The sequence below is a fragment of the Thunnus thynnus genome, chromosome 11 (assembly GCF_963924715.1).
Source record: "Thunnus thynnus chromosome 11, fThuThy2.1, whole genome shotgun sequence".
Taxonomy (NCBI): domain Eukaryota; kingdom Metazoa; phylum Chordata; class Actinopteri; order Scombriformes; family Scombridae; genus Thunnus; species Thunnus thynnus.
In genome coordinates, this window is record NC_089527.1 from 8586608 (window position 1) to 8606783 (window position 20176).

Here is a 20176-nt window from a genome sequence, read left to right on the forward strand (position 1 = left end):
AGTACACTTTCAACAAAGTGCCATTAACAGCACTATTATCAAATGTGGGGTAAAATTTTTAAAAAGATGAAGAAGTTATGGCCTCATACCCTTGGACGTTTCTGACTTTAGGCTGGACATAGAGTCCAAAGACTCTGAGGAGGCACCATTACTGGCCTGAGTTGCCAGCTGGTTCTGAGGAACACTGGCACCCTTCATTGCACGGCTCTCAGATGTTGCACGACGAAGAATGGAGAAAATGGGTGTCCTTTTTGTCTCCTTGTCTTCTGATGCTCTCCTTTCCTCTGAGTAACTGCGAATTCTAGTGGAGATGCCGGCTACTGTTGATTCAATCTTTCGGCGCATTGTCAAGACCGGTGATTCGTTAGGCTTCTTCACCTCCTTTTCATGTTGTTCCACCGAGGTATCTCCTCCACCATCCATGCGTGTCATCTCTACTTCCTTCTTCTCCTGTGATCCTCTTCGGCCAAGAGTCCAAGAAAGCCTACGTCTTGAGGGAGCTGAATCCTCTTCTTTGGTCATTTCCTCTTTGCGCTCAGTTGACGGAGTTCTCTTCAGGCGCATAGAGAGCCTTCTCATAAAGCCTTGGTCCTTTTGAGCTTCACGAAGGTCCTGGACTGACTTTGATTTCTCCTCAAGTCTCCTCTGTGCTAATTCCAATGGTGCACCTATTGGCCCAGGTCTGTATATCTCTTCTCCTGACTCTGTAGAGTCTGATGAGGTTGCTTGTGATTTGTCCTCATTCTTAGACCGGGACAGAAATTTTAGGCTTCTTGAAAGGGAAGACTCACGTTTTTTGAACCGGGCCTCAAAGACCTCTTCAGAGGATATGTCCTCAAAGGCAACTCCTGCTGACAGTTCTTGCTGGGAAGAGGAATGTGTGGTAGTCTTTGGTGGACTGGGCTCTTTTGTTATCAATTCTGGTGATGCTACCCTTGAGTACACAGCAGGGTGCTCAGTGGTTGACAAAATGACTGGCTTTGGTGGATCAGGTAAAGCAGGGGATATGCTGGAAGGTGAAGATGGGGGTACAAATGTTTCAGTTGATACTGAAGATGATGAGGTGGCTGGAAAGGTAACGGGTGTAGAGGGGCCTAAAGGTGGGTCGTTAAGAGGTTGAAGTGAAGGGACCATGATGGTCTGCATAATACTAGCATATGCTGAAGTACTTCCATCTGGAAGAACAACTCGAGCAGGAAGCGAGGGTGTTACAAAAGTTGACACAACATTTGCTGGGGAGTAGGAATATTCTTGTGTTGGTCTCACCATGACTGAGCTTGAGGTTATGAACACCTCAGAAGATTTAGCGGGCAAATTTACTTTCTCTTCTACCTTTTCTTCGGGAACGTCTAAATTTTCTTTAGTACTTGACTCAGCAACACTGTCAATTCTTTTCTCTTCTTCTTTCATCATCTCTTCTTTTTCTTCTTGCACTTTTGCCTCTACTTCTTCCTCCATTTTCTCTTCTTTAGAGCTCTGGACCACAAGAGGGGGTGTAGGAACTCTCTGGCCCAAATACTCTGACTCATTCATTGGTTCTTCTGATATGCTCATGTCTTTCTCTGAGAAACCACTTGTGCTCGATCTCTCATCAAAATTACTATCTGTAGTCAACCCATCCATCTTTTCATTTATAGTCTCATCAGGCTTTGTCTCTCTCTCCATGAACGATTCCTCACTTTCTGTTTTGGTGGGACTCTCCTGCACAACAGACTCTGGAGTCGGCGGTTTTGGTGAAGGGTCCCTAGGAGTCACTGGACGGGAGTCTAGCTTGATTTGCTCAGTGAGAGCTGACATAGATATAGCTTCCTTAAGTCTTCTCTCTTCTACCTGCGCCAGAGGAATCTCCAGAGGAGCTCCTGACCGCCTGTGTAAAGGTATAGGTTCTGAATCACCTTGACTGAAAGAAGCACTTTTGCGTAGAACTTTGGGTTTAGGAACTTCGTCCCTTGGGGACTCAGTGGATGAAGCTCTAGTTAGTGGAGGTGGGCCTATACGGGCGGTACGAGAATAGCGATCTGAGGGTATTGCACATTTTTCATCCCCCATTCCTAATGTTTCCATCAGAGGTCCTCTCAGTCCACTCATTTTGTTGTCCACAGAGGCACCACGAAGCAGTCGCTGTCTCATTAGCTCCAGTTTAAGAGCATAATCTTCTTGACTCATCTTGGCAGTTCCTGGGCTGGTGCTCCTCCTTGGTAGTTCCATAGAGACAGCTTTCTTGAGAACTCTCCTGCCATCCTCTGGGTTTGCTTCTCCAGCTCCTTCCTCAGGTGTAATCCGGAGCAGCAAGGCACTGTCAGCTGAGCCCCCACGTCTTAGCTGTCCTCTTCGTCGTCCACCCTCTGGCTTGTCTGACTCCATGCTAGAACCCCTTCGCAGGGGTTTTCTAGACAGCTCTGACTTTTGCGGCAATTCAGCAGGTGATTCTTCATCTGAGGAACCCATGTTATTGTCTTGTGATGCCCTTTTCCGTAGGCGGCTTTTACCTGTTACTTCAACACCTTCTTTATCCATTTCTTTAGAGTCACACTCCATTGCTTCCTGGGCTTGAACAGGAGACCCAGACCATTTACTTGTTCCATTCTGCTTCTCTGGTTCCTGCTCATTGGTCTGGATGTCATTCAGTGACTTTCTTGATCCGGAGAATTCCATGTTAAGTGGCATCGGAATGAAGGGCTGTTCATCAATGTCTTCATCTGAATCTGAGGAAGATGATGGCAAAGGGGAACCCTCTTTAAGGTGCCTGGGGACGGCGATGGAGATATGGCTGGAGGAATCGTCCAGTAACTCAGGTATAGACCTCATGACCATTTTTGATTTATAGTTGATTAGAGAGCGCTAAAAAAGAGGAAACACAGTAAGCTCGACAATTAAAATAATGTGACCATTTCTGGGTGTGATGAAATGTAGAAAACCAGAATAAGACAATAAAACATCCCTCACCTGCCATTTTCTGCGAGATACAAACTTCTTCAGGGCCTCCGTACTTATAGCTGTCCCCTTGCTAAGTGTCTGTGTAATAAATAGAGATTCAGTAGAAATAGAGATTAAATGCAATAGGAATGAATTGGGAAATGGATGTTGCTCAGTCTTTTTTAGTGGAAATCACTGCTGAAAGAAGACAATTAACTTTAGCTTTAACCAGTGTCACTGGCCTGGTCTCACCTTGAACCAGGGATGTCGGAGACATTCTTGAGTATCAGGTCTCCTAAAAAAAGGGGAGGGGGGATAAAAAGGTGATATTTCAGTGTTCCAGGTCTTTGCACATTTGTTTTGTTATTGAGCTTTATAATCTGTGTCAGATTTTGAAATTAAATCAATAACATAAGTGAATCTGACTTGATTCACTTGATAAAGAATAATTTCTCTGAGTGGCTATAAACGGCACAGAGGTAACTGTGATAGCGGTGACTTTATTGACAGTACAGTGGTTTAAACGGCTCTAAAAGTTAACAAATGGTATACAAAACTTAAATAAGTGATATATCATAGGTGATTTATAAAATAAATATCAAACAAATTGTGCAAACACTAAATAAAATCTTGAAATACTGAGTAAAATCCTATGAATATTGAACAAAAATGTGGAAATTTAAGAATGCTGAATGAAAACTTACTGAATACTGAATATTACATTACATTTGGGAATATTGAATGGTAATGATATCAAAATGACAAGCAATGCACATGTCTTGCCATCATCTTATTGACATAAATTTAGTTTGTATTTGGGTATTTTAACATATGTTTTTTTTATTGAGTTTATTGATATACATTACCTACATAATCTGTGCAGTATAGACTAATATTTCATTCTAGAAACACAGGATGGTGTTAGACATCAGGAGTAATAGATTATATTTGCGATCATAATTTTTTTTTTAAATTATATGTATTTTATACAATAATTTCACATAAAACAATCTTGAAAAACAGAGACACGGTAGAGTTACTCACAGCCTGTCTGCTACCAGCAGTTTTATGATGAAACCTTTAGCCTCTCGGCAAAGGTCAGCAAACATGCTCTCCTCGAAGGCCACATTATAGTTCCTGATGTTTAGTACAGAGCTGCGGTCATTTTCCCCAGCAAATGGAGAAACTCCTGTCAGACTGATAACAGAAACAACACTTACATTTAATGACGAGCCCATCAGTAGACTGGAACATACTTATTTACTACAAACTAGTAATTTTACTCACCATAGATATGCAATAACTCCAATTGGCCTAGGAAAGGAAAGAGGAACTTTAGAAGAGAGTGGTGTGCTTGCAATATTGTCAAGACAAATAAAACCCAAAACAAAATATTTTGTTGTAAATGTCAGATATACCAGATGTCTGTTGCTTTTGATACAGGGGTCTGATTGACGATTTCTGGTGCAACAAATTCAGGTGTGCCATATTTGCAGTATTGAGCCTCATCGGGTGTAATCTCCACTGCATTGCCGAAATCACAGATTCGGATCTGATCTCCATGTGGGTCTGCCATGAGGATATTCTCAGGCTAAGGAAAGAACAAGAAAATATGTTTTTTCGTTACAATTAAAATATATTTACAATATCTTTACATCCCCAAGTTGCAAGTTTTTGCAAACGTAAATTCAGGTGCGTGGGATAAAAAATTCTTAACTAGGAAAGAATCCTTTACACAGTCCATCACTTATACTCACTGTATTACTTACTTTACTTTTATTTAAATACAAGTGAAGTTTGTTAGAGTCTTTGTTTTCTTTCCAACACATCCAAAAGAAGATGATGCAAGAGTTGAAAGACCAAGAGTATCTACCTTAATGTCCAGGTGTATGATGTTAATGTGGTGAAGGTAGTCCACTCCCTCAAGCAACTGTCTTATGCACGAACGTACCTGGTGTTCCAAAACATAAGTATCAGTACTGCTCTTAATCAATAGACAATTATATCCATTACATAAAATTGATAATGAAATTGAAATACTGGTTAAGATTTGCCATGTAGTCATAAAACATGGGACTTACATCAGACTCCATTACTGTAGATTTTCGTGTAAATCTGTCAAGCAGCTCCTCATGGCATCTTTACAGATTAATTAAGGCTATTCTTTCTGGTACTTAAGATGAATTGTACAAAGATGCAGCACAATATGTACAATTACAGTAAAAAAAGTGAAAAAAATGTATTCCTCTTTCAACTCAATTCATAAAGCATATTATGTACTCTTTCTCACAAACATTGTGTTTTAAAGGTATAATAAGGATACAGTTCAGTAATAATGATGACTGCATTCTTTTTCTCAAAGGCATCATGAAAGAAAAGGACTCTCTCATGATCCATCTTGGAAAGCAGGTTCATTTCTTTCACAGCTGAGGCCTTCTTCTTGGCTTGTGTGGAGATAAACTTTGCAGCATACTCCATTTTGCCTACCTTTTGGGTCACACGTTTCACATATGAAAATGCACCTCTGAAAGACAAAAAAATTTCATATCATAACTAAAATCCAGGGTAATTCTAAATCCTCACAACAGCTATATTACTGTAAGGCATTAAGACAAGAAGAAATACATCCTCATTTAGGTAATTCAATAAAACTGGTTCCAGTGCAGACAGAGCTTCTCTAACATTACATTGCATAAAAGTACAAGATTTTAAACATGAGCTTGGATAATAAATGGCTTACCTTCCAATTTCCTTGTGGATGTCATAGTAGTCAGTCAGTCTGCGCATTTTCCTCAGAATAGTCTCCTCATCTTCCATTGGATCAGCCTTCTGTTTAGCTACATTGTTGGGTAATTTTGTCATTAGATTTAATAAGTTGGAAGTTATCAGGGGTTTAATACATTTTTATGGCTCTGATGGATTAACTCCTTACCTTCATGAACTGTGAGTTCAGCTTTACAGGACACAGATCCGGCCAAGTTCCTAGCAGTACAGGTGTACACCCCAGAGTCTTCTGGAGAAGCGTTGAGGATCACCAAGGAACATTCATTATCATCGTACACAAATGTATAATGACTGCTCTCGGACAGCAGGGTATCATTCTGAAAACAAGTATGGTAAATTTCAGCGATGGGTCTCCTGGGATTTATTTTAAATTAATTTCTGTTTTTTGGTAAATTTACATTTTTAATTGGATACTTTATATACTTCACCTGTGACTGCATTCAAAGAAATGTTGGACTAGTTCAATCAGACTTGCAAAACTTATTAAATGACTTACAGGTTCCTTAAAATAAACTGTTAAATATGGATAAAAACCTTGAACCAGAGGATGTCAGGAATGGGTTTGCCTTCCACAACCACAGCAAAGCGAGGGGTCTCCCCAGCACAAACGTCCAAATCCTCCATTATGGTTTCAAATGTTGGTGGAGCTGTGGATAGAGTTACATTGGATAGTTAGAGAGACAGGTCGATCAACAGATTGATGGATAAGTCGATATATGGAAGGATGGTGGTGCTGCCTACCTGCCAGCTCCACACTGAAGGTACAGCTGTCACTGCCATACTTGTTGGAGGCCAGAAACACCATCTCTCCAGTGTCAGCATTCTTAACTTTTAGCAGCTTGAGCATATGCTGGTCGTCATCTGGCATTGTCATCTCGTACAGGCCTGGCTTGCTGGCCAGGACCACTCCCCTCCTGAGGAAAAGTGTTTGTATTTAAACCAGGATTGACTTTAGGTAACAGAGCAGTGGACTGTCACTGGTCTTATTTGGCACTTGTTTTTATTATTTGGCACACAATAATAGATCATTTCCACATTTTTGCTCTGCAATCTTTGATAGTCACTTTGAATACAAGAGCTGGTTCTAAGTGTTATTATAGTGAATTTATGCTTGTCAGCATATCTACACTCTGTCAGTCCTATAAGATAGATATGATAGACTATAAGGTGACAGCTTTACCATCAGATTCCACACTAATTAATAAATTATGCGATGTCATATTGAAAACTACAGATACAAGTGAAGTATTAATTATGTCATAACAATGCTATAATAATAGGAGCCTTTTGACAATATTTTTTAGTTTTGTCAGAATAAAATAAAAATAATGATTGTATACAGTATATTGGATATATACTGGATATGTTGTAAAAAGTAACTGGGGGCAAATGCAAGTAAATAAATAGAGTGCATTCATGCAAAATAGCGGTTTTCTTTGTATTATTGATATACAGTATTTAGATATTTATTTATTGTTTTTATTTATTTATATTTTCTGAAGTAATTCCTTTTTTTAAAAATAAAGGGAAATGTATAGAAACTTGACAACAGAGATACAGATACCTTTTCCAGATGACGGCAGCGTTGACATGATTGAGGGTGATAGTGATAGTGACTGACTGGTTTTCCATCACATACACAATGTCTGGCTTATCAGTAATCACCGGAGCCTCCTGAAGATAGGGACCTTGAAAACAAAAAGGCATACACAGATTATATTTAATGAGCTCATAGTACACACTGATGGGTGGATATATACTCCAATAACCTGAATGTACCTCGGTCGAGGAGCTGCACTGGATCAGTGGCAGATGAGGGCTTGCTGAAGGCTTTGGGGGTAATGCTCAGAACTCTGAAAGCATAGCGCACACTTTTGGAGAGAGTGGTGATGGTATAGATGGTCTCCTTAAGGCCAGAAGCTATGATGGTCCACTGGATGGAGCCTAGGGCTTGTTGTTGAATGGCATACATCAAAGAGCTTGGATCTGAAATTAAAAGGTTTTGATGCAAAATGCTACATCACTTCTTTTCTCTGTCCTCAAAAATACAACAATTTTACAAGCTAAACTCTCATAAAAGCTTAACATGTCATTTTGTCAAGAGGTAGTAATATAGAGTATTGGATTTTACACAATTACACAGTAACACACTACTAAATTCTAAATAACTTTGGCATAGTTAAGATAAGATGGAGGTTCCTCCCTGACCAAAACTATAAGCCACCAAGTAGGTCCAGAGTTATTAAAATAGTTACAAGAAAGAATATTTCTTGTTGGAATAAAATGCTGTCAATCAGCAACTACCTTGTAAAATAATTCCTGTTTGCCTTCTTTAACAGATATTGGTCAAATTAATATTATTTTGTGTGTTATATATACACTATATTTGTATATGTTCAATATATGAAGTACATAGGGAGGATGCATGTCCAAAATTTATATTCATTGATTCTGACTGTCATACCAATGGAAGGGTCCAGCCTCCTTGGTTTCTTCCAGCTTAAGGTGATGGTTTTACCAGTGATTGATTCTATCACTGGAGTCCCATCAGGAGGGTCAGGCAGGATATCTGAAAATGATAATATAGGAATTAGAGGTCCAGTTCCATACATTTTTTTCTGACTGGCCAATGTGCTATTTTATAATGATTATGTGAACAAAATATGCTTTTGTTGAGGTATGTGGCAAAAAAGGAAATGAAAATCACCTGTAACATAGAGATGAGCATAGCAGGTGGCCTTGCCTACTTTGTTAGAGATGACGCTCTTGTAGACACCACCGTGGGCATGGCGCACAGAGCGGATGACAAGGTTGTGGACATCTCGAACTGCAGAGAAGCAGAGAAGGGATAGTGAAAGGATATGATATGAGGATATAATAGTTTATATATGCAATAATGACCTACAAAATGAGACTTCTTTCACCAGAAAAACAAACATCAGTCATTTATTTAAATGCTTAAGATGACCCAAGTTCATGGATGCTGACTGCAGCTCAAGTAACGGTCACCAGTGTCATTAATGAGAAGGAATTTCTGAAACTTACATATAGCACCTTTAATTGTAGAGTTGGCAGATCATTAAATGCTAATATGAATTGTTTTGTCTTCCCCTTGTGTTGCTACCTTGGGGAGGCTTGTGTGCCTCTGTGACTGAAGGCTACCAGTAGGGGTCATACCCCCAGCAGGTTTCAGGGTAGATGCCAGATGGCGGCACCTGGCCCTCCAGGTTGGGGTTAGGCATGGGGCTAACAACTCCACCCGGTGAAATACCATCCTGTTACAAAAACTGCTACAAATGCCAGATGGTTGCAGCCTTATGTTCCACAGGGAACAAACAGGATTAAGTAAGTATGAATTGTTTTGTAATGTTTATTGGTGCATTGGGTTGTTTGGGGAGGCACTAACAAATTACCTATTATGTCGTTTACATATGAAAACTTGTTGGAGAGTACATATAACTTTATTTAAAAATTAAATTATTACTTTTTATTGTATTATTATTATTTGTTAAAATCATGAAGTTTTGCAAGATGAAGTCCCATGCAGGCAAGCACAGAAGGAACCTCTAACTTCTCACTCTTGTGCCAGATAACCCATATTTAGGTTGGTGTTAGTACATACATTTGTTATAATAAGGGTTTTACACTAAGACAAATTCATTTGATTTTAAAAAAGTTATCCTTCATATAATTTGTAATGTATAGTGTATTTTATTTTGAGCTTTACTTAATATTCATTTTACTTTAACCTTCAATAAAATCTTAAATAAACTGCCCAGGGTCCAGTTGCTTTGCAAAGACTGGAGTTTTAGGGCTGAACATTTGGTGAATGTGAATCCATTTTTAAACACTTACACTGTGTCATCTTTCTGTCCTCAGTGCTCTCAATCCTTTTGCCATTGTGAAACCAGACGATGGAGGGGTATGGCAACCCAGCAACTTTACATTTGAGTACAGCCTCCTTTCCCTCAATCACATCCAGGTCATAAAGGGGTTTGATGAAGTCAGGCATGGTGAAACGCTCCACCTCATTCTCTGGGACCTCTGGCTCCTCTGGGATCGATGGCATCTTCTCCAGTTTAGCCCTAAAGGACAAGGACGACAGTGATCGGAGACAGTAGGTTAGGAGGCTTTAGTCAATTTTATAATCCATAACCTTGAAAAGTCTACAAGCAGACAGAAAAGAGGCACAACGTCCAAGAAATAATATGCTCCTACATCTGTGAGGAGATGGCTGGCCGTGGTTCTTGTATGTAAAGTTCAGCAGAGCTCTCTGCATCGCCGTGACTGTTACGGGCTATGACAGTGTAGAAACCCTCATCCTCATTGGTCACATGAGAGATGATCAGAGAGTGGCGGCCACCCTCCTGCAGAATACGAACGTCCTCACTTTCTGTGAGCGGATGGTCTATCAAGAAAAAAAAAGTCAGTATTAATACATCAAACAAAGTGTGTTTTAAATCATAAAATCAACAGAAAAACTTGGAAAAGATGAGAAATATAAAGGAAAGAAAGAATCCTTAAGACATTTCACAAAAATATGGGTTCAGGCACCCATTTTTTAAATCAACTTTTAGAATAACCAATTTCGATTTTCCTTAGGAGTTGTACAATCCTACCAAAGTGACTCCAGATGACCTTAGGAGATGGCGTCCCACTGACTTTGCAGTCGAATCGAGCGTTACGCCCCTCAATCACTTCCAGAACGTCCAGCTTGCGAGTGAAGAGAGGTTCAGTGGAGGGGATGACTTTGAGTTTGCCACATGAAGTCACTTCCTCTGAAGTGTAAAGAATATAATTTAGAAGCAGCAGACGATATGGATAGGACATTTAATAACACAATTTTAATTCCAGATATCATTTTTATTCATTATAAGTAAATCCTGTGTACAATGGCTCAAACAACATGCTGGTGTACAGAGTGACAGATACCTTTAGCTGTGCTGAGCTTGCACATGTATGTCCCACTGTCGTCCTCATGTACTGAGTTGAGCAGCAGCCGGCAATTTCTTCCATCAAAGTGCATCTTACAGTTGAGTAATGCCGGCTGGATCAGTTTCCCATCTGCAAGCCAGTCCACATCAGTGTCCTTCGGTCCGATGACATGACACTCAAACAAAACTGTCTCTCCAGCGTTGGCAGTGATGTCCTTGACGGGGCGGATGACAGCCAGACCTGGCTCAACTGGTGGTACTGGGAGTAAATAAAGAACATCTTCTCAAGAGTGCTAGTGTTAAGTGATATTTGAATGGTGGTGTTGTGTACTAGTTGCTGGTCACGATAAATGTTTTCACTTAGCGTTATGGCATCAGTGTTAGGAATATGCTGAGTAACAACAAGCAAACTAGTGCAATCGAGTCATAATGTAGCAAATAGTGAATTACCAACAAAAGAATGAGTGAAATATGGATTTGTATGTTCGCAAACGTGAGAAGTAAAACAAACACCAGTCGAAAAGAAGCATACCTTTCACCTCCAGCGTCCCTTCACACTGCTTTGTCCCATACTCATTAATGATCTTACAGGTGTAAATCCCAGAGTCTGCTCTCACTGCTGACTTAATGGTCATTTCAAAAGTGCCATCTTCTTTCTCACGGACAATGTGACGTGGGCCTGTTTTTACCGTAACTCTGTCCCTCAGCCTACAAAAGAGAAGAATTAACAATTGTCGCTGTGTTTTAAAAAGAGATGAATCACATACCACTCTGAGATTTTTTTAAATTTTATTTACGCAATGTAGGTTGACCAATTTTTTTCAATATCAAGCTCTTTTCTGGCTGAGTTATGAAGGGGGTGGATTGTCCAAGACTGACAATATTATGTAGTGTATTCTCTTTTCTGCTATTGTCTTGGGACTCATGACTAACTCCAATGACAAATTCATGATTCAGCTTATCATTGTCTCCTGTATTAATGTGCAGGGCTGGTATTATTCTGTATTGCTCTCATCGCCAACAAATCCCATGAAAAGACTAAAACTAATGTGTTAGTTCATCTGTCAGTACTTTCCAAATTCTCTACCCCGTCTGTGACACTCAACCCCAGACCCGATGGCTCCTACTGGAGATGTAACTCTGCAAAAATGGGTCACAAATATACAGTTTAATTTTTAAAAAAGGTTAGGTCATTTCCAAAAAAAGCTAAGTATTTTGGTTACTCAAACAGGGGTAAATAGTGCATTATTTGGGGACTATTTCAGCCATGAATTAATACACATTTGGTGGGAGTGACGGTTTGGGGTTCTCATGGGATTTGTTGACAATAAGAAAAATATAGATATTGGCACCCTTCTCTTTTAAAGCTGTTGTCCTAGCTAACAACACCAATCAAACATCACTGGCTGGTAGAACATATGAAGACGTGTTCTGCAAACACTGAAGGACCTGACCCTTCTGAGGGAGTGCTATGAGATCTGGCTCTACTTGTTGACAAACTCAACATTGCATGTGAAATCCAGACGTTTGTCTAACCAGGCATTTGTGTCTCTAGGCATTTAGAAGCTCCATGGTAAATGGGGAAAGCATGTTACGCACGCTCAATAAACTTTGTGCTTCCGGTTCCTTTAACAGATGCATCAAAGCAGCGTGCTCTAGAACAAACTATGCAGCCAAGCGAGCTTGCCCATAGTTTATGATACCCAGAAAGCCTTTTCCATGTCCCATGCAAGCAATGAGCCTGAGTAGTTTGATGAAATGAGGAGACCTACCAATACAGCATGGGTTTGGGTTGTCCACTTATTCGGACAGACATGGTGACTTCCTGTCCTTCAATGACAGCTTGATCATTCATTGTTACCTGTTTGAAATGTAATGCACGTTAGAAGATGAGAGATGCATTTTACCTCTAGGTTTTATTTTATAGATGTGTTGATGGGATGACCACACAGCAGATAACACTTTGATACAATAAATCAATATTGATAGAATCACAGACACCCTGTACATAACAAATTGTCATGCAGAATTCTGCAACAGACCAGTCAAAAATGCAGTTGAGTAGGTGTCAATGCTAAACATACAGATCTCATACAGTACTCTAAAAGGGAGAGTCAGTGAGGTATATAATCAGGCCCAGCTCTGAGTAGTCTCACCAGGAATGCTGGGGGTTTCTTGAATCGTGTGTCGAGGATCCTCCTTGGCTCTGGTGCTCCAAAATCCATGCTTTCCTCCAGGGGACTGAGATACTCCTCATCAGATGTAATAGGGCTGCTGATGTCTATTGGCACACCCAGGATCCCCTTTGGCTCCTGAACAGGCTCTGTAAAAGCAATAAGGTTACATTATGTTTTATGTAGTTTGATACAACAACAAGCAATCCCTTTATGTATCTTTCATTTGCCTGTACAAACACATTTTTGGCTGGACCGGCCACAGACCAGCCCCATAACCACGGTTGTCTGTGAATGAGTGATGAAATTTCACCATTGGTCAGCCAGCCCAGTGTTGGAGTTTCCTCATTGGCCATTACTCTTTCAAAATGAATCGGCGCAAGATGATGGAAGCGGAGGACAGCAGCGCGACGCTGAGCGACTGTGTTTCCTGCTCCGAGCTCTGATGCTCTCAGCTTCAGTGTTGAATGCAGAGAAGTCAGCTAAACTCCTGTTTAAACAGACACATATCAGCATCTCTACCATTCTCCTCCTCTACCGTCCATTGTGATCAACTCTCTGACTGGCAGAGCTGTCAGCAGCCGGCAGGAGAGACGTTCTGTGCTGTGCTCGGATTTTATAATTGAACACACAAACGAAACGATTCACGTCACAAACGATGAACAGCAGTATTAAAACATGAGTCTTGCAGGTAAAACATGCAACTCATGTAGCTGATCACTGTAGGGTGGGGCGGCTGCTCTGAAGGTGTGCTTGATTTGACTGTAACTGCGGTAACCAAGCAGACATAAGCCTCCTGAATTTGCACCCAAAATGCTGTCATAACTTTCATTCACAATTTCTGCCACAGCCTCCATGATCATCGACCGGGAAAGAGGCAGAAAAAAGTTGCATAGAAGCATGAGGGAGAGTGCATAGTTAAAGCACCCCAAATAACAATCCCTCATACAAAACACTCGATGCAGAGTGAAAAACAAGAGACATCCGCAGAGTGAAACAGATAAAGAGCAGTGGGAGTTAACAGATAGGTAATTAGAATAATTAGAATTAAAATAAGTTCTCTTTCAAATCAAACATCCCAAAATATGAGTGGAAAGTATTGTTCTTGCAACTGCATTTATAACCTTGTTTTTAACTCAAACGTAGCTTAACCATGTCATGTGATATGCTACTTCATTATAGGCTACTTTAACAGCAAATACTGGGACCATTACAGAAAACTGCAGATGAACATCTAATATCCAGGAATTCACATTATGGACATTACCACTGACTATCCCTGTAACAAATTGGCCACAATTTCACACACTGACCATACACAGTCTAGCCATATACTAGGTTTTAACCTAGTCTTATTTCATCACTGAGAGTGCTGCTCAATGAGAACATAGGAGTTCAAGGAGTTCATGTATTCAAAAAAAAACAAAAAAAAAAAACAGCAACAAAGCATTTCAGATTATTTTAAGCTCCCCTTAAAACAATTTGAAATGTCAGATGTGATATCCAAACAATAGTTGATTCACAGTGAGTGGAGCCAGTGAGCCTCAGTGGGCAATTTATAGGTTCAGTTTCGCCTCTTAGTTGCTATGGTAACTATAAGTGAGGTTGTTCAGCTGGAATATATGGCACATACAATTTGCTGAGAGAGATAATGATAAGGGAGCTGGGGAAAAATAAGCTGAAACACAATGCCAATATGAGAAGAAACCAAAATATGTTTTTAAGCACTAGTTTTTAAAAAGATGGTATGTTTAAAACCCATACCAAAAATAAAGAGTGCTGTCAAGTACTTTGGCTTCTTATTTAATATGTGCTTTATTTCAACACTAATCCATGGAAAAAATAGGTGCCCTGTTCCATTTTTGACAGACTATAATAACAATTCTGTTTTTATAATAATAACTGGTTTCAGGTAAAATAAATGGGAAGATATATACAACAGTATAGATAACAATGAAACAAACAAGATGTCTGTCATAACAGCATATTCCTTTTCATGCTCATTTCCATATTTCTTTCTGGTTTTCTGGTTCAATTTATAATAAGCACCTGCTTTGTTTGTGGACACAATTAAAAGTTGGCTCCATAGAGTAATTTTACTAACCAAGCAATTAATAGCTTTGCATAATACTCCTGATCTAATAGTTCAAGAGGTAATAAGGTAATAATTCAAGTTCTGAAGAGCCATAACTGAACATGAAACACAACAAAACATTACTGAATATAGTCACTTAATTTAATTTAATTTGTTATCTGAAAATTAAAACTTACCTGCTTTAATTATGAGGCTGGCACTGCTGGACGCTCTGCCCTCCTGATTAACAGCAGTGACACAATATTTCCCACCATCATGTACTTTAGCTGATTTTATGAGCAGACTATGTCGTTCACCCTCCACTTTGACTGCGTAGTTTGCAATGCTGGTGATTTCATTGTTGTCTTTCGTCCAGGTAACTTCAACAGGGAAGACAAATACAACCATTTATTCATCGCTTAAATGTACATTTCAAAATTACCTTTGAGGGTTTTGTTGTCAAAACACACAAAGTACAACATGGTACCTTCAGGAATGGGGGTGCCAGCAATGATGCATTTTAGTAGTACATCTGCACCAGCGGACGCTACGGTGTCCTGGAGGGGAAACTCAAACACAGGGGCCTCCATTGGGTCCTCTTCAGCAGACACATACGAATCATCTGAAGAATCTGCATGGTTTCACAAAAGAAAAGCCTGAGGTCATTTCTTTCCCATGAGCAAATTAGTGGATAGCCCCCTCTACTAAGGAATCAGTATTTGATTAATTAAAAATGAAAAACAATCAGACTGGAACTTGACACTACCACAGAAAGCTAAATGAAAGAAGCACAACATATCTAACCTAACTCTGGAGACATAGGTCGTGAACGACGGTTCCTTCCTTTGGTCTTCTGCTGTTGTCCCTCTTTACCACTAACAGTAATCTGCTTAGGTTCACTTGTCTTCACAGGAACATCCTCCTCCAATTTTTCATCTTCAACAACAATTGTGGGGATTTTTATCCTTGAGGCTTGTTTGGGGAGCTCCACCTCCATTTTCTCCTCTGTTGGAGCAACTGGTGTCATTCTTGGTTGTTTTGTGGGAGCTTGAGGAGGGACATCATGCACAATGACAGCCCTTTTTTGAACCAGTGGACTTTCAGGTCTGTTTTCAATTTTTCTTAATACTACTTCTATTGGTGTCTTTCTTCCTGAGGTATCATCTTTTTGTGATGTTTGCACAGGAGATTCAGGGACATGCGGGGATTCTTGCATTCGTGATACCCTTTGTACAAGCGGACTTGGGGCTCTTCGCTCAACCTTGCGTAATGTCATGTCAGCAACGTTTCTGCTTGGTGACTCTTCCCTTTGCTGTTGGTGTAATGCTGGTGATGATGATCTCTGAATGATTTCTGTAACTGGACTGACTCTACTTAATTCTCTCACTGATCGTTGTCCTGGTAAGTCCGATAACTGCAATGACTCTGGGGTGCCTGCAACCTCTCCAAATCTACTGACTGTTACAGTTGTTAGACCACTGCTTGCTGTCTTTTGGGGTTGGGAATAACGCAGTTCTTGTTGTGTTTGCTGTCCTTGCTGCATTCGTAGCTGATTTAGTTCCTTTTCTCTCTTTTCCTTTTCCAACTGAGCACGTTCCCTTTCTTGGAGCTTTTGAAGGACTTGTGGAGGAATAGGTTCAAGTTTCCTGAAAGGCTGGCGCTGCTTGGCCCTCAGAGTGAGCTGTTCAGTTGAAAATGATTTCTTCAGATGGGGTTTTCCAACAAGTTTTTTAATACGCTGGAGCTCCTCAGTGAACTTATTCTCGATGTCCTGAACTTTTTGGGAATAGCGAGGTTTGTCCTCCAGCGAAGCAGCTCTTTGTCTAAACATAGATCTCCGTTCAGCAGCATCTTCTTTGAGAGCCTCTCTTAGATCTTCCCTTGAACTTTCTCTAGAGATGCCCATCCGGCTTCCTCCATCATCTGAATCAACAGATCCAGCACGATTAAACCCTGCCCAGGATCTCCCCGAGATGGAACCTTCTGGAAAATCAAGGCTTCGCCTCCGCTCTTCTAAGTCACGGACCTTCTCAAAAACTTTTGAACTCGCTCTGGTAAGCTTTGGGGATGGTCTGAGAGTAAATTCTTTCCGGGAGTACTCACTCAGTGGAGTCTGTGGTCGGGAATCCTGGGTGCTACTTTGGGACATAGATTTTGGCTGCTTAACCTTTTCTTCAAACTCCGCAGGCACTGTGTCTTGGTATTCTGTTGGCACAACAGTTTTTTTCCGCAAGCTGAGAGGTGTAGTTGAACCGGAGCGACTTGGCATTGGAGAGGTGGAGGGACGTTTGACAAGTCTTGGGGATGGAGGTGGGAGGACTTGTGGAGGAGATTCTCTTGTAAAATCGTCTGACTGGCTCCTGAAATAGAGGATTTTATGCAAAATTTGTAGGTTGTTACTAATTCGCAATCTGCTTGCATTGTATTTTAATGAAGACATGAAATATGAGTCCAATAATACAATCAGCACACTGGTCCTTTTTTAAAAACTGCTAGGTAATTTGCATTTTTCTTTCTTGCCTGGTTGTGTTAGAGTGATCCTCGTGTCCATGTGTTCTACTGTCATCATCTGCACATTTGTCCATCACTGCATTTCATGTAAAAAAGGAGATATGATAATCAAGTATTTGCACAAATCAACATTTTTATATAAACAATCAATCAAAAAATTAATTGTAAAGTTGTCAATCACAATGACAAAACTGCAGAGAATTAACATATGACTCTGCAGGTCCTCTCAGGTCTACAGAGCATTTTAGTGTCTTTGAGCTAATTGTTTTGTTTTTTCCAACCTACAGACTCAGCTCTCATCAGCTTTGTACCCAGTTACAGCAGGCAGCTGTTATTTAGTGAAAAAAGCTCTATTAAACCAACTGTCAAAAATCAAACAGCAGACAAAGTTAGTGACTGGCTGGTGGAGCATTTAGCCGATACAGAGCCAGACATTTCCCTCAGAAGTTGTTAAAAAAAAACCAGAGCTAAAAGGAGAGTGAATGTTGGACTTACATTCATCAAGTGGACATAAAGCCAACTCTAAATAAATGTTTATGTTGCTCTGTGTGGATAGGTATTTGCAAAAACACTGTTGTGGTTGCAACTCGTACCGCTGCCTCATTGTGGCCAAAAAAAACCTTTTAATGCAGCTTTAACAGCAAATGCCTTTCTTTTATACATTTTTAAATTCTCATTAGTGTCTATAATTGTTACAATACTGTAAAATTGATTGAAATTTCAACAGTAAAACAGAAATGAGAGAAAATCCAAAAATGTCCACAGAAAAGCTGAAAACAAGATGGATACCTGTATGCACAGCCTGGTCCTCAAGATCCCCACTATCTTCTTTGGTCTCAAATTGGTCTCCACCTTCATCCTCTGTTGTTTCAGAATCTGAAAAAAATATAAAGTAAAACAATTAAAACCTAACTAAATTGAGTTTTAATTGGAGTAGTTTAGAAAAAACACTATTGGTTGAGAAAACGGTGCAAGTTAAGTGCAACGAGAATAAGTGACAATATAAAACCACATACTAATGATAGATTGTACAATTTTTTTTATTTTCTGCACAAGTGGAAAATGATGTTTCCATAGTGGCGGCAGAAGAAGCAGAGAGAACACACTGTTACTATAGGAACCAATGGAATACCTTATCCAGTTCAGTTGACTGTTTGATGGTGTTAAATGAAAGGCAAACAACAATTCCCAGTGCAAATTGATGCTGAAGGTGACACATTTTATTTGGACGAGTATGCTAGTGTGATTTGAAACACTAGAACTGAATCTCAGATATGGAAACAAATGGGTGCATTGTTCTGTCAAGTGCAAAGTGTCTAAATTAACTTTGCCAAATAATACTAAAACTTAAGTTTTTTATTGCATTGGACCTTTTAAAATCTCTATTTTGTTATGTCAATGGCAGCTGAATGCACTTTGAGCTTTGTCACTGTCTTTGAAAAAAAAAGAATTGTTGTAACCCTCAGGGTCTCATTAGCATTGCTAAGCTGAATGTACTATATTAGCTGCAGCTGAATTATTGCTGAGTCTTTATAATTCATAATTATCTCATCAACACCTGCAAGATAATATATGGAAGGGAATAAAATTCATGGGAGCAAAGGTGCTTTAGTATTTTTTCAGAGGAAAACCGACTTTTTTGTTCCATTTTGTTACTCTTCAGCCAAAAATGTGTTCCAGCTGTACCATCTGAAAGATATGACTATTTTTCTCAGAGTGAGAGAGAGAATTCAGTCATTGGTAGAACTCAAAATAGAAAGCACTATTGAGTCATTGGCATCCCAGCAGCTCTCATGAGGTATTTGCTTCACAGTAGGTGGAATTACTTATAAAAACAGGGGCTATCTGTTGTTCTCTTGCAGTAGAACAACACAATAGCATATGTCACTGTAAATGCTTGCATGAATGTAGTGGAATTTTTTTTTTAAAAAATCCAAAATAAGTTACACAGTGAATATCTTTACTTGATCTTTTCTGTCAAACAATTACTTTTTGGTAAAGAAGCAAAACAGGTGAACGCTCTCGTATGGTGTGTGTGTGTGTGGTAAGCTTGTGATGTTACTCATAGCTATTAAATCAGCATTCATTGCAAGTTACATTGCACATTCATGCAATAGATTTGAAAATAAAACTCCCTTTGCAATGCAATCTCACTGCCAGAGCAGTGCATACTCTAATTAACTTGTTGTTGTGTTTGTTGTGTTTTATTTATTAAAATGTCTTAAGTGGCAACATTAGTCTGTCGTGCTAATAGTTTAGGAGATGTATTTCCCCAAAGCATTAGTCTAACTAATCTCAAATACTGAATCAGTGCCCACATTACAAAAACAACAAAATACACATTACAGTGCATATCAGTCTTGCCTAATGTAAAATCTGAAACATAATCATAAAGGTCTATTGATTAAGCAGTCATTCTTATAGCCAGCCATGTGACCAGTTGACAATCCAAATGGCTTCTGTAAACTGATACAACGTCAGAAAACAAAGACATTTTAAAAACAGCCAAACAGGACATTAAACAAATGAATAAATAAAATCACTGAGCCAGAATTAGAAATTAAAAAAAGGCCAATGCTTTCTTTTTCATTTTTTATCACAGTCATAAAAAGAGATTAGATATAAAAGCTTAGATATAAAAGTATTTATATCTAAGCTTCTAACTATTTCAACACAATATTGTTCAAGCGCTTAAGACAACCAGTTAAGTATTTTGCTGCATCACCCTCAAGAGGTTGGTCATTATATTTTTAAGGCTAGAATTTGGACGGTACTGCACATAC

At 39.5% G+C, this 20176-nt stretch overlaps 1 protein-coding gene across 1 annotated transcript in view; it reads right to left on the bottom strand.

Annotated features, from left to right (window-relative positions):
* The window catches only part of spegb (striated muscle enriched protein kinase b), a 40866-nt gene that overhangs the window by 10471 nt on the left and 10219 nt on the right, over positions 1-20176 (bottom strand). The window contains exons 2-30 of the mRNA XM_067603077.1: positions 18183-18269; positions 17403-17469; positions 15687-17242; positions 15370-15513; positions 15080-15262; positions 12791-12957; positions 12407-12495; positions 11167-11342; positions 10633-10893; positions 10320-10478; positions 9919-10108; positions 9556-9785; positions 8408-8527; positions 8165-8269; positions 7480-7686; positions 7265-7388; positions 6442-6614; positions 6235-6347; positions 5849-6017; positions 5657-5753; positions 5240-5440; positions 4998-5055; positions 4790-4867; positions 4335-4507; positions 4204-4230; positions 3961-4113; positions 3169-3211; positions 2947-3015; positions 90-2841 (exon numbers count right to left, since the gene is read on the bottom strand). Coding sequence (XP_067459178.1) covers positions 90-2841; positions 2947-3015; positions 3169-3211; positions 3961-4113; positions 4204-4230; positions 4335-4507; positions 4790-4867; positions 4998-5055; positions 5240-5440; positions 5657-5753; positions 5849-6017; positions 6235-6347; positions 6442-6614; positions 7265-7388; positions 7480-7686; positions 8165-8269; positions 8408-8527; positions 9556-9785; positions 9919-10108; positions 10320-10478; positions 10633-10893; positions 11167-11342; positions 12407-12495; positions 12791-12957; positions 15080-15262; positions 15370-15513; positions 15687-17242; positions 17403-17469; positions 18183-18269 — 7971 coding nt within the window. The remainder of the gene's footprint in view (positions 1-89; positions 2842-2946; positions 3016-3168; positions 3212-3960; positions 4114-4203; positions 4231-4334; positions 4508-4789; positions 4868-4997; positions 5056-5239; positions 5441-5656; positions 5754-5848; positions 6018-6234; positions 6348-6441; positions 6615-7264; positions 7389-7479; positions 7687-8164; positions 8270-8407; positions 8528-9555; positions 9786-9918; positions 10109-10319; positions 10479-10632; positions 10894-11166; positions 11343-12406; positions 12496-12790; positions 12958-15079; positions 15263-15369; positions 15514-15686; positions 17243-17402; positions 17470-18182; positions 18270-20176) is intronic.